Here is a 12,802-nt window from a genome sequence, read left to right on the forward strand (position 1 = left end):
CCTCTGCTCCAGGATGGAGAAGATCCGCTCGATCCCAATGCTGACCCCCACGCAGGGCACCTTCCGGCCCTTGGGATCAAACATCCCCACCAGCCCGTCGTAGCGGCCGCCTCCAGCCACGCTCCCCACGCCCACCAGCTCCTCCACGTGCTCGTTCTCCTGCTGCAGCAGCACGGCCTCAAAGATCACCCCCGTGTAATAGTCCAGGCCCCGCGCCAGGCTCAGGTCGAAGGAGATCTGCAGGGCACGAGGGCGGCCCCGTCACCGGCCGCTCGGGGGGCCCAGCAGGGCAGCACCCCCTCCTGCCCCCGCACCTCCTCACCTTCCCTGTGATCCCAAACAGGGTCAGGTACTCAAACAGCAGCTTCATGTCCCCCAGCCCCTCCTTGGCCAGCTTGTTCTGCGACAGCTTTGGGTCCTGGAGGAGCCGCTCGATCAGATCCAGCCCACCTGTAGGAACCAGTTTTGCCTCAGGTGTGCCAGGGCAGCAGCACCTGCCACATTGGCCCCAGCCAGCCATATGTGTGCCCTGTGCACCCTCCATCCCCAGAACAAGCCCAAGGGCTCGACCCCCCAGTGCTCACCGTGGAGCTGGACGTACTCCCCGATGCGATCTGCAGCCTCGGGAGAGAGCCCCTTCTCTCCCACCATCTCGCTCCTCACCTCCTCCCACGGCACCTGTGAGGGGACAGAAGGGCATCAGCCACTGAGCCAGGGATGTGGGCTCTCCCAGGGATAGTTCTGGTGGCCCTGCACATGCACATGAACAGACACATCTGCCACCAACAGATCTTTGCACAGTAGAAACCCTTCAGTGTGGTTAAAGGGTGCATGAGAGAAGTAGCAGCTCTCAGAGCACAGTCATATGGTCCTCATTCCATTTCTTGTACCTCTGCACAGTTTGTTTTTGCCCCAACTCCACAAAAATACTTTGGGTTTGATTTGTGTCCAGAATTGAACATCAATTCTGTAAAAACACCGAATCTGAAAGCCATCTTGCTGCTCTGGCTTCCCTGGTTAGGTACCTAGTCAGAAATAATCCCATTCTAAAAGAGCCCAATGGTCCCTTCCTACTGCTTTTCCACACATACACAGCTTCCAAATCCACACTTTAGTCATGCCTGTACAACAGATCTCCCTGCTAACAGGGCTGTGAGGCTTCCTCCAGCTGACTTCATCTGACCATCCAACAAGGCCTCCAAGGGAAAAGGCAGTTCCCCCTTCAACAAAGCACCGTGACCACAAGATGAGACACAAGGCTGCTGTGTTTAACAGGGTCTCACAGGAAGGTTAGGAGCACTCCTTAAAACAATCAGCCCACAGTGTCCCCCACATGACTCTGAACACACAGTTCCTCCAAATTCTACTTTGGATCCCAAGCCAAGAAATCTGAGTTTTTAGACTGCACTTCGCTTCAAGGTTTCTCTTTCTTATTTATTAGAGGAGGACTGTGTAACACACTTATAAACTGATCTCCAGCATCTTTATCTGACAAGGGTCTACAGTCAAGACAATCAGTTGCCCCTACTCTGGCACCTTTCCCTCCTCCCAAGAGCCACAAAATGGCCTGAATCCCTTGGAGACACTCACAACAGCCAGTGCTCTCCAGGCAGCTTGCTGAGCTCAAACCTGTGGGCACCTCCTGCCTTGTGTCTTACAGGGGAAGCTGCACACTGAGGTGGCTTTTCAGTGTCACACCAAACCTGGGTAAACCACACAAACAGTCACATCTATTCTCAGCATGATAAAAGTACCTGTGCTGCCAGCCCAAATCAACAGAGCGTGAATGAAGTGACCAGGGACCTCTTACCCCTTCTCACTCCAAATCCTCTCCTCTCTTTCCAGGCAAAACACAGAAACCTCTCCCATGCACACCCACCTCACTTCTCACTGCTGTTTCCTGAGGGTCCTACACACAGCCAGAGGCACACACTGTCCAGTGGTGCCTGGATCATGCTGGAATATGGCTGCAGGTTCTGTGACCTCCTCAGGGATGCTGAACATCACATCACCAAACAACAACAGCAGCACCTTGCAGGACAGTGTTTATGAGCAGAGTCCTGGACAACACCACGACTGTGCCAGCTGACTCACCTGTGGATTTCCATTTTGCTCTGCCCTGTCACCTCCAAGCTGTCCTGCAGACTGTTACACACTGTCATTTAGGACTGCACTCCTCTACTCCTGCACAACCAGAGACTTAACCTTTATGTCACAGTCGCCTTGCAACTGAAGTCTGAAATTTCAGTAAAGGTTAGACCGGATGATCTTTCAAGATCCCTTCCAATCTGGGCTGTACTGTAATTCCAGGACACAATTGCAGTTCCTCACACCACCTGACTCAACCTAATACATTCAAGAAGGCTTCTCAATGCCCTGGCCCAGTTTGGTGCAGGTTTTCATGAGCCTGGTTCATAAGCAGCAGCACCTTTAGCAGGTGAAGCTTTGGGATGTTGAACCTCCCAAGTGAAGAGCATTTCTCCCCTCCCTCCTCTCCATTTATTAGGACCTCATGGGCTACTGGAGAAGAAAGAGCATCCACTTTTCCCACGTGACTGCTGTGCCCTGCATGCCTCCCCTCCAGGGAAAGGTGGGAACAAGAATAACTTGATGTTAATCAGCATTTCCCAGCCACTTCTCATGGACCATGGCAGGACAGGGGGACAGGAGGCTCACTGAGACTCCAGCAGCAGCAGTTGCAGCCTGTACCTTATCCAGTTTGTCAACACTGGAGCAGATGGTTCGGAACTTGCTGTCTGGGACCCCACAAACTGCAAACATCCCATCGAGGATGCGCCGGTCGTTGACCTGGGGGAGAAGAAGCACGTCAGGAATCATGGACTCAAACAGATGCTTCAGCCATGTCAGGTTTCCCTCCCCTCTAGCTTTAAGAATGCAAGAGAAACTAGATGTCTGCCAAGACTTTTTTTTTTTCCTATTTGCCATTTCTCTTTCCCATTCCTGGGCAGCTGAGCTGCCCAGAGCAAACCAAATAGCACCACTGACTCCTCCCAGGCCTGGGTAGAGCCTTCACATTTCCTTCTAGAGCCACAGGCACCTCCACTCAACAGAGACAAGAAACCATCAGGGCCTATGAGTCCTCTCATGTAGACATGTAAAAACAGCTCGGGAACAGACCCAGGGTCAAGAAGATGAATTCAGTGCCCTGTCAGTATAAGAGCAAAGGGACATCTGATTATGTTAAAACCTCACTAAGGATTTATTTTTTTTTATTGATAGTATAGTGAATTCCATAGTTTAATTGTCTTCTGTAATAGTAGGTAATTGAGGCCAAGGCTCAGCTGGATTCACATTTCCATGGGTAGTGAAAATGCCTCAGGTCCAGAAAGGACTTGTTGGGAAGGCAGGAGCCTGCAGGCAACACCACACCCCCTGCTAAGGGGGCATCAGGAGCTGGATAAGGGCAGGGATCCTGAACCAGAGCCTGTTGTACTGCAGGCAGTGAACATGACAGTCACCTGCTAAGACAGATATTAGGGAGAAATTCTTTACCATAGGGGTGGTGAGGCCCTGGCACAGGTTGCCCAGAGAAGCTGTGGCTGCCCCATCCCTGGAGCTGTTTAAGGCCAGGTTGGACGGGGCTTGGAGCAACCTGGGCTAGTGGAAGGTGTCCCTGACCGTGGCAGGGATTTGGAACTGCACGACCTTTAAGGTCCCTTCCAACCCAAACCATTCTGTGATTCTATGGTTCTAGTTGGCTGCTGGAATTTTGCAGGGGTCTGTGGTTAGTCCTGGAGAGAACTCTGCCAACTGCAGACTCAGGAAATCTCCTGGCATTCCCAGCCCAAGCTCAGGTCCAGCCTTTAGCATGAGGACACAGAGGATGGGATCAACTCCTGGATCAGGCCTGGGAGTGGGAACAGGTGCTGCTGTGTAAAACCCCATGGACAATGACCACTGCCTCCCACCGTGGCACAGAGAACCCCAGTATCACCTTGACGACAAAGTCCCCGAGCTGCAGGTCACTCAGGATCTCGTGCACGATCTTCAGGCACTCGGCATCGGGAATCATGGGGTCGAACTGCCCGGCGATGTCAAAGTCCTGGGGGCAGAGGGAAAGGCAGTGAGCAATTCATGGCTGCAGCAAAACAGCTTCAGCTCTGCTGGTGACAGCAGCTGGTGTACAGAAACCAACAGAAATGGGATGTGAGAGAGCACCATTCCTTGCAGATGGGATCCAGAAGGGACAGGATGTGGGTTAGGACCTTCTTTCATGGAAGGCAGCAGTGCTGTTGTGTCCACTGCATTGCCAAGAGCTTGTATGCTGTGACCTCCTCCCCTGACCCTGTGACACTCTGAAACAGAGATCCTTGAAAAAACAACAGAAATGAGCCAGCAGAGCCATCAGCAGTAAATAAATAGAACAAAGGAAGCAGGAAGGGGAGGAGAAAACTCCTTCTCATTTGCTATGACCTAAATGCCAAATGTTTTGCCTTGATTCTTAGGATGGGGCTTTTTTAACACACATGCCAATCAAGTTAATGATCAGGGAAGAAGATAAGAGAAGCAAAACTGAGGCATAACCAAAGTTTCAACTGCCAAGAGAGAAAAAGAGATCAAGAAGCCTGAGTGGTCCCCACCAGAGATTGTAAGATGAACTAGCTCACAGAATAACTAAAGCCCAACATCAAGATGCTTTAATAGGCTGATATCCCTTAACTGGAAAACAACAAGGAGAACATCAGTGTTCAGAGAGAAGTAAAATACAGGAGCAACAAGACAGCCATTCTTTGACTCCTATTTAGGAATCCCCAAATGCAAAGTCTTCAGTGAGATTTTGGGTACAGGAATAATTTTAACTAAGTGGGTAAATTTCAACAGGGCTTCACCAAGCTCCCAAAATAAACTGGAGAAGGAGAGAGATGACATCACATCGGTTAATCCTTATCAGCTGAGTGCAAGAAGGGCTGATGCAATCCCTGTGGAAGTTGAGTTAGCAAGTACAGTCAGGAAAGTGCTGCTACCACTGTACATGGCACAGATGAAATCTCACTGAAAAAAAACAGGGACTGGTGAATTATGTTGAAGAAAAGAGGAAGAAAAACCTTCTAGGCTGAGCAGAGAAGGAAAAATCTAAATAACTCCAGGGAAAGAAGGTAACAGCTTGATTAAAGGTGGCCTAAGGAGGGCAAGATTTCTCTAAATATTTCCCAAATGTTTATCTAGGAAAGGGGAAGAATCCCTATCAAGGGATGACAGCTACTGTTTAAAGAGCTGAAGTCTTTAAACAAGAAGTACTCAGATACAAATAAGTTTAGCCTGGATATTAGAAGACCATTTCTAGCTATCCTAGGAGTGAGCTATCCTGGAACAGTCTTTCAGATGGGACAGCAGGCGAAGACCCTGAGTCGTTTGGAAATGGGAATCACCAAGCTGGAGCTGGAAGGTATCCCCAGAGATTGTATGATGAAGCAGGAATATTCTCAAACAAAATAACTGTTTGCAATATGAGCCCCTGGGGACTGTGTCAGTACAGCAGAACAAAGCTGTTCCTCAGGGCTACCACGAGAAAGCCACGAAGGAAATTGCTTTGTTACCTGTTCTGTAATTTGGCCTCTGGCTCTTCCCTTCCTTTGAAGTGAAGATTGACTGAACACAGCACAGAAGTAGCGTAAACCACGGCCTAGCCTGGTTTGTGTGTCCTGCTAACACACCCAGAGCTGAACCGTTGCCAGATTCGGGATCAGAAGGAAATTTTTCCCCTCCACCCGGCTGGCAAGCACTGTGGGATGGAGCAAGGAGCTGCCCTCTCCCCACAGGGTGAAGGTGGTGATACCAGGGGGCTCTGTGACAAAGTTGCCCAGCACACCAACACCCTGTCACAGCTGTCACTCCCACTCTCCCGTTCCCCAGCTGTTTTTCACACTCGTGAGGGCACACTAAGGAGAAGATTAGTGAATCCTCCAGAGATTTCCACAGCCACAGGGAAGGGTGACGCAGCGTTAGACCCTGCATTTTGACAGTGCTACGTGCCCACAGGTGCTGCCCAGCCCACAGCCTCACCCTGCAGTGCCCCTGCCAACAGCCAGACTCACACACTGGTAGAACTCGCGGTAGCGGCCCCGGGTCATGGCCGGGTTGTCCCTCCTGTACACCTTGGCAATGTGGTAGCGCTTGATGTTGGTGATCTTGTTCATGGCCAGGTAGCGAGCGAAGGGCACCTGGGACAGAGGGTTAAGGATGGGAACAGGGAGGGATCATCCCCCCTCCAGTTACCAGTCACAGGCAGCGCTGGGTCCTCACTATCTTCCCAAAACTCAGCAGCTGTGGGGCGAAGAACTGCCAAGAGACAGCTGGACTTGTCACTGCTCCCCGAGGTCTCCACAGCTGTCCAGGACACAGATCACACATGCTGCCATTAAGCATCCCTTCAGGCATCTTCCAGCAGCACCTCAGGCTGGATCTCAGTCTCACGTGGGCTGTGTGCTGCAGCCTGGTCTGGGTACCCTGAGAAACCCCACTCAGTACAAATCTTCCTTACCTCCACACACACGGGGCATGGTGTCAGGGCAGCTTTAGGTTGGATATTAGGAAAAGGCTCTTCCCCCAGAGGCTGGTTGGGCACTGAACAGGCTCCTCAGAGCAGAGGGCACAGCACCAAGACTGCCAGAGCTCAAAGAGCACTTGGACAACGCTCTCAGGGACAGGGTGGGATTGTTGGGGTGTCCTGGGCAGGGCCAGGAGTTGGACTCGATGACCCTTGTGGGTCCCTTCCAACTCAGGATATTCCATGATTCTAAGCATTCCTTCACCAAACAGAAGCAACACACAGTAAATAACAGAGCAAGGGTTCTGCACCCACTGAACCACACTGCCTGCTCACGCTCTCCCTGTCAGTTTGGGGTCCTCCCTCCCCTTCAGGGCAGCACTGCCCCAAAAGGAGGCCAGGCAAGGCCCCTCAGGCTGTGGCAGGATACTGTGAGGTCGTAGCGCAGGGACAGCAGCTCCCCTCCTTGATCCTTCAGATCATAGATGAGCTTCGAGTCTTCCCCGTATTTCCCCGTCAGCGTCTCCTACAACACAACGACACACGAGCAAACAGCACCTTCAGTGGCAGGGGAAGAGCCCTGGAGCAGGAGCGAAAGTGAGGATACCCAGGAGCTGGAAGAAGGAAACTCCACCCTCAACACTTTCAACTGGAGGATCCTCACCAGCTCAGCCCTCACTCACCTTCAGCTCGAACACGGGTGTGTCAATGACTTCTGCCCCGTGGCGCTTGAAGCAGGAGATGATGGCATTGAAGACCCTCTCCCGAATGGCCATTTGCTTGGGGCCGTAGTCCCGTGTGCCCTGGGGTGAGGGAAGGAAAGAAGGAGCAAAGGACACTTTGGGTCAGAGGCATGAAGTGAGAGAGATGCCAGAAACAAGAAGAAGCTGCTAAAGAGACCAAGTCCAGATGCTGGAGACTGAGAGACCAGGTCCAGATGCCAGGTATTGGTAAAAAGTAGCACCAAAAAACACTGGAAAACGTCAGGACAGAGCTCAGACAGAGTCTGCCACGACCTGCAGAGGGAAATCTAAGTCAGGAGTTTCACAATACAGGAAACAAAGGAGCTAAAACATATCCAACAGTCAGAGTTCAGAGCTTCTGAGCCTGACAGTGCAGCCAGGACCTGCCCCCAGCTCTGATTCACACCCAGAAGCCAGACCCCTGCCCAACGAGCCACCCCAAGATGTACAACCAGAGGACAGGCACGCTCTGAAGGTGTGGAACAACCAGCAGCTCTAAAATTTCCAAACATAGAGAAAAATCATCTTTTAAAGTGCAACACCTGTGAAATGCTTGTATATGTGTCACCAGAATGTGCTCACTTCCCATTTCTTTGCTTTTAAGGGTCACTGAATTGTTTCAGTGACCACCTTTAGGCTCTCAGCAACAAATAAATCATTCTTAATTAACTAGACCTTCCACTTTCACTCTCTAGGACCTGCAGGCAGGAGGAAGCAGAGACCAGGCACTTCTAACTCCCCACTCACAGGTTGCTCAGTGATGGGTAGCTTTCAGCTGCCACTGATGAGGCTGAGACAGACTGGGAACTCAACTGTGTTTCCCTGGCACCCACAGAGCTGCAAAATCCCCTTCTCCACAACTTTAAACAGTGAAACACCCCTCAATTTTCTGGGCTCACACCACAGTTACATTTACCAAAGCACACAATAAAGGAAATGGAAAAGGAAGACAGTTTTGAGACATTTAGGTACTGGGAAGAAATTCTCCCCTGTGAGGGTGGTGAGACCCTGGCACAGGTTGCCCAGAGAAGCTGTGGCTGCCCCATCCCTGGAGCTGTTTAAGGCCAGGTTGGACGGGGCTTGGAGCAACCTGGTCTGGTGAAAGGTGCCCTGCCCATGGCAGGGGATTGGAACTAGATGAGTTTTAAGACCCCTTCCAACCCAAACTATTCCATATTTCTATGCTCTCCTATGTCAGTGACATCACCGTAACCTGAGTGATGGTGTTGTTTGTGAGCAGCATTCATAACTTGTCATATAAGCACCAGAAAGTCTCTAAGCCAGTGGGTATCCGGGCTGGGTGCTATCAAAGATGTTTCCACCCCTCTCCCCCCTGCTGCTAAAAGCAAAAGGGAAACAGAAATGTGAAGAAAGGCAGGTGTGTCTGCACTGGGGTTTTGCCCAGAGGTGTGGGGGGGGTTCTGAGGGAAGATGTGCACACAGAGAGGCACAGGAGTGTGCTGGGGGCAGTTACCTTCGGGGTCTTGAGCACAAACTTGGGTTTCCCCTCATCTCCCCCCAGCTGGGCCTTCATCTCCAGCAGCTTTGCCACCTCCTTTGCAATCTGGGAAGGGAACAAGCAGGGAGCTGGGGGTAAGCCCACCCACCAGCCCAGCCTTCCCCAGTACCTTCAGCCTCAGCCTTCCCAGTGTGCCCAGATTCCCCAGCCTCAATACATCCACTATTCCCACTTCCTCAGCAACCAGACGGGCACTCCCTGCTCCTCTCTGGTACTTCTCACTTCTGATACAACCCCCTCTATCTTCAGCACCCCCACCATTCCCTGACTCCCACCACCTCAATCACCACCCCACATCTGTCTCCCCAGTGCCCATCACCATCCCCACCAGTTCATGTTTCCTGCACCCAGCACCCTCCTCCCAACGCCAACACCCCCAGCATCCTTCCATCTAACACCAGTAACCACCAGTTCCAGTCTCCCCTGCACCCTCAGCCCCCTCCGCTTCCCAGCGCTCCCAGTTCCCCAGGGCACCCTCCTCCTGAGCCCGGAAACCCCACCCACCCTCTCCCCAGCCCACCACAGCACCCCCCGCTCCCCCCAGCCCCTCTTTCCCCACCCCAACACCCGCAGCGCCCCATTCCCCGCCCCTCCCCATCTTCCCAGCACCCCCGCTCCCGGTCGCGCCGCTCCTTCCCCCAAAGGCACCCCATTCCCGGGAATCCCGGGAATCCCCGGATCTCCCCTCGGCACCTCGTCGGGGTCGGCCTTGTCCTGCTTGAGCCTCCGCACCGCCTCTGCCTGTGCCCGCACCGCCGCCTCCTGCGCCGCCATGGCCGCCCCGCGCCCGCCCCGCGCCCGCCGGGAACTGCGCACGCGCCGCGACCGGGAAATGAAAGCCGCGGGAGGGCCGGGCCGGGTTTATCACTGTTTTATCTTTTTTTATTAATTGGCTTGAGGTTTTTTTTGTTTTTGTAATAAATTAGTAGTAGTAAAGTAATTTACTCATCAAATTGTATTGCATGTTATATTCGTATATATATATGTTATTGTAATCAATGTTCTGTTAAGGCTGGGGGACTGTAAATTGCAGAATGGTTCATTAATCTGTCAGTATTACAAGCTGATAGTCCTGCAGCTTGCAGTTCTTAAGCTGAAAAGACAAATTATTGTGCCTTGCTGAATAAGTATTTTGTATCTTATTTTTCTAAAAGCATATTGTCTAAAAGCTTACGCATAAAGTAACGAAGGGAAGGACAAGGATCAAAGGGTCAAGTACGAGAACGATACAGAGAATCCAAGATGGACATCTGGAGATACCTACACACTAAGCTACACACTAGGCCTCAAGGACGAAGGACTAATTAAAACTATGGAAAGGAAAGCACCTGGCGACTGAAACGGGCCTGCAGGGAAGCCAACCAGAACCAGACCTGCAAACTTGGATCCAATAGGATAACAAGTGATTATGGGAGGGGAACTGATGAGGAAATAAAAGTTACTGTTTTTGCTTACTGCGCTTGCAGGCCGTGAGTGGAGCAGGGGTCTCCCCGGGCGCCCAGCGTGCTGTTTTGCTTATTTGCATTTTATATAAATCTTCAATAAATTTTTATTGCTATATTTCAGCCTAATTTCATTTACTTATAACATTTTGTTTTGTTTAACATGTAAAAATACAGAGTTCCTCCAAGCGTGCCTCCTCCCCTGCCCCCCCCCTCCAGCTCCGGCCCCCTCGCTGCGTCCGCACGCGTCCCCCTCAAAATTAAGAACTTTATTAGAAATTATTAGCCACAGAATTTATGTATTTTTTGACGCTTTAAAAGGAGCGCGTTAGCCGTAGAGCTCATGTGTTTTCAGTAAAGGTTGGAAGTTCCCAAGGGGAAGCCTATAGTGTGGAATTTCTTGCCAAGGTTCGTTACAGGCAAGAATTTTGGTAAAACAGAGGCGGTCGCTTGCAGCTGTGAAGAGACTGATAAAAGTGAGAAAGACTTTTCGGCATCACCTCCCCTCGGGCTGGTCCTGCAGCCCCGTGCAGCGCCCGAGTGCGGGCTGGGAGTGGGACTGGCCCTTCCACTGCCCTCCTCACCCCATGTCCTGGGCCTGTGGGTGCCCAACATGCTCCCTCCCCACTCCAGAGCTCAGCCTGATGATCCCGCTGGAGCTGCACCACGTCCAGTCTGTGCCCATGGAAACACCACCTGCAGTGATGGGAATGGCTGTACAGGTGCAGGGACTGCACTATTAGGAACCCACAAGCTCAACCCGTCCTTCAGAGCACTTAACCAGAACTTCAAGCTGGTGACTGCGCTGTCCCATAGCTTTTAAAACCCCCTGGCTCCTCTCTTCTTGCTGCCTTAGCCCAGGCAAGGAGCCTTAGGCTGGTGGATGGTAACCAGGCCTCAGCCGGCAGTGAATGGTTAAGGGCACTGCAGGGTTCCAGTTGTACAGCAGTTCAGCCAAGCAGCTCTGGCCAGAGAAGTCCTCAGGGCTCCAGCCTTCTCCTGATCTCATCAACAAGCTTCTCCCTTGGGATATCAACCTACAAAGCAAAGAGAGGAGGAGGTAGCAGCATTAGAACAGAGCACAGTTCCAAGGACCAAAGGCTTGCTTTGGGTACTAACACAGTTTGTGACTGGTTTTCTGGAGACACCCAACAGACCTGTGCTATGGCTTCTCAAAGGAACAACGTCACTGAGGGAAAACCCAGAGCCTTTCAGTGATCTCCAGAGTTTGGAAGCACTTTTGACACCTGGATAAAAGGACATTCTTACCTCCTCTCGTGTTGAGACATCTCTCAGCTTGACAACTCCGTCTGCCAGCTCCTGCTCTCCTACAATGGCAGCAAGGGGGATCCCCGTGTCCTCACAATACTGCAGCTGCTTCAGCAGTTTAGGATCCTTCTTGTACAGCATCTCTGCCTAGCAGGGAGTGGGAAGGACGAGTCACTAACCCAAATTTGCTTTGATGGATACTGGAGCAAAGCAGCCACCACAAAACCCTGCAGCAAGGGGTTGCCTTTAGTGCTCTGGGCTGTTCTTCTGTGCCTGCCTAGACCTAACGGTTGGACTTTGTGATCTTCGATGTATTTTCCAACCTGAATGGCTCTGTGATCTCAGACAGGCCCAGATCTTGAAGAGAACACAACTAATGGAGTTGGTCTTGCTGTGCTACAGCTCCTTCAGGCTCCCCGTCCCTCACCCATGACACCACCGAGCTCAAGTGGTTCCTTTACCTTGATCCCTGCGTCCCACAGCTCCGAGATGAGCTTCAGTCTGGCAGCAAGCAAGTGTTTCTGGGGTGTAGCCACCAGCACTTGGGTTTCAGTTGTGCGAAGTTTCTCCCCAGAAGCCTGGAGGGACAGACACGCTCGTGGGAGGGACCGGCTCTGAGGGAATCTGCAGCTCACAGCACCTCACCTCATCTCCAGACCTTAACTCAGTGACTGACAACCTGGGCACCTTTAATGAGCCCCCCAGAGACTCTGCATTGTGTCACAGTAGTTGATCATGTGCTGCTGCTCCCGTAGGACTTTAGCCTCCCTCCCACATGGGACCTGGACAGCTTTCCAAGGTCTCCTTTGATTCTCCAAGTACAAACACATTGCCTTGGCCTCCTCTGCCATGAATCACAAGCTCAGAACTAAATACAGTGATGAATCTCCTCAGAGGCTTTCCTGGGGTGCTCATTACAGAGTGTCACAGACAATATCAAATTCATCGCTTCCCAATCTCCAGGACAGGAAACTTCACAGGCAAGACAGGAGCAAAGTGAATGGGGCAAAAAGCTCAGAGCCAGGCCCAGAGCTCAGGGCTCTAACACTTCCTTGACATCTCCTAGGGAATGCTGCCCTCAGCTGCCCATACCTGCATCATGATGGGCTGCAGAAAAGGGCTCTGTCTTCTGTGCAAGGACACTCAGACATGAAAGGAGCCACCCTCACCCCCCAAATTATTTTCCCTTGAATACTGTGGAGCTGTGGATCTCTAATAAACGATAGCTGACTTCCTAGAGCCTCCTCCAACGCGCTGCCTGCAGCACCCACCTTCAGCCTCTGCTCCAGGATGGAGAAGATCCGCTCGATCCCAATGCTGA

The 12,802-nt window shown here is 51.8% G+C and overlaps 1 protein-coding gene and 1 long non-coding RNA gene across 2 annotated transcripts; both read right to left on the bottom strand.

Moving 5' to 3' along the window:
- Window positions 1-3: 3 nt before the first annotated feature.
- Window positions 4-9,563, bottom strand: LOC113962401 (histidine--tRNA ligase, cytoplasmic-like; the record flags this gene model as incomplete). The annotated part of the gene is made up of 10 exons (XM_027673158.1): window positions 9,464-9,563; window positions 8,726-8,815; window positions 7,192-7,311; window positions 6,939-7,034; window positions 6,057-6,182; window positions 3,956-4,063; window positions 2,710-2,808; window positions 585-678; window positions 323-450; window positions 4-237 (listed from the first exon to the last, which is right to left on the bottom strand). Coding segments are annotated over exons 1-10 (1,176 nt in total), but the record flags the coding sequence as incomplete, so codon positions are not given.
- A 1,366-nt stretch (window positions 9,564-10,929) lies between these two features.
- Window positions 10,930-12,802, bottom strand: LOC113962402. The gene is made up of 4 exons (XR_003532538.1): window positions 12,753-12,802; window positions 11,943-12,059; window positions 11,482-11,628; window positions 10,930-11,249 (listed from the first exon to the last, which is right to left on the bottom strand). It is a non-coding gene; the product is annotated as an uncharacterized LOC113962402 (long non-coding RNA).

This window comes from Neopelma chrysocephalum, unplaced genomic scaffold (assembly GCF_003984885.1).
Source record: "Neopelma chrysocephalum unplaced genomic scaffold, ASM398488v2 Primary Assembly neopelma1_159558, whole genome shotgun sequence".
Classification (NCBI taxonomy): domain Eukaryota; kingdom Metazoa; phylum Chordata; class Aves; order Passeriformes; family Pipridae; genus Neopelma; species Neopelma chrysocephalum.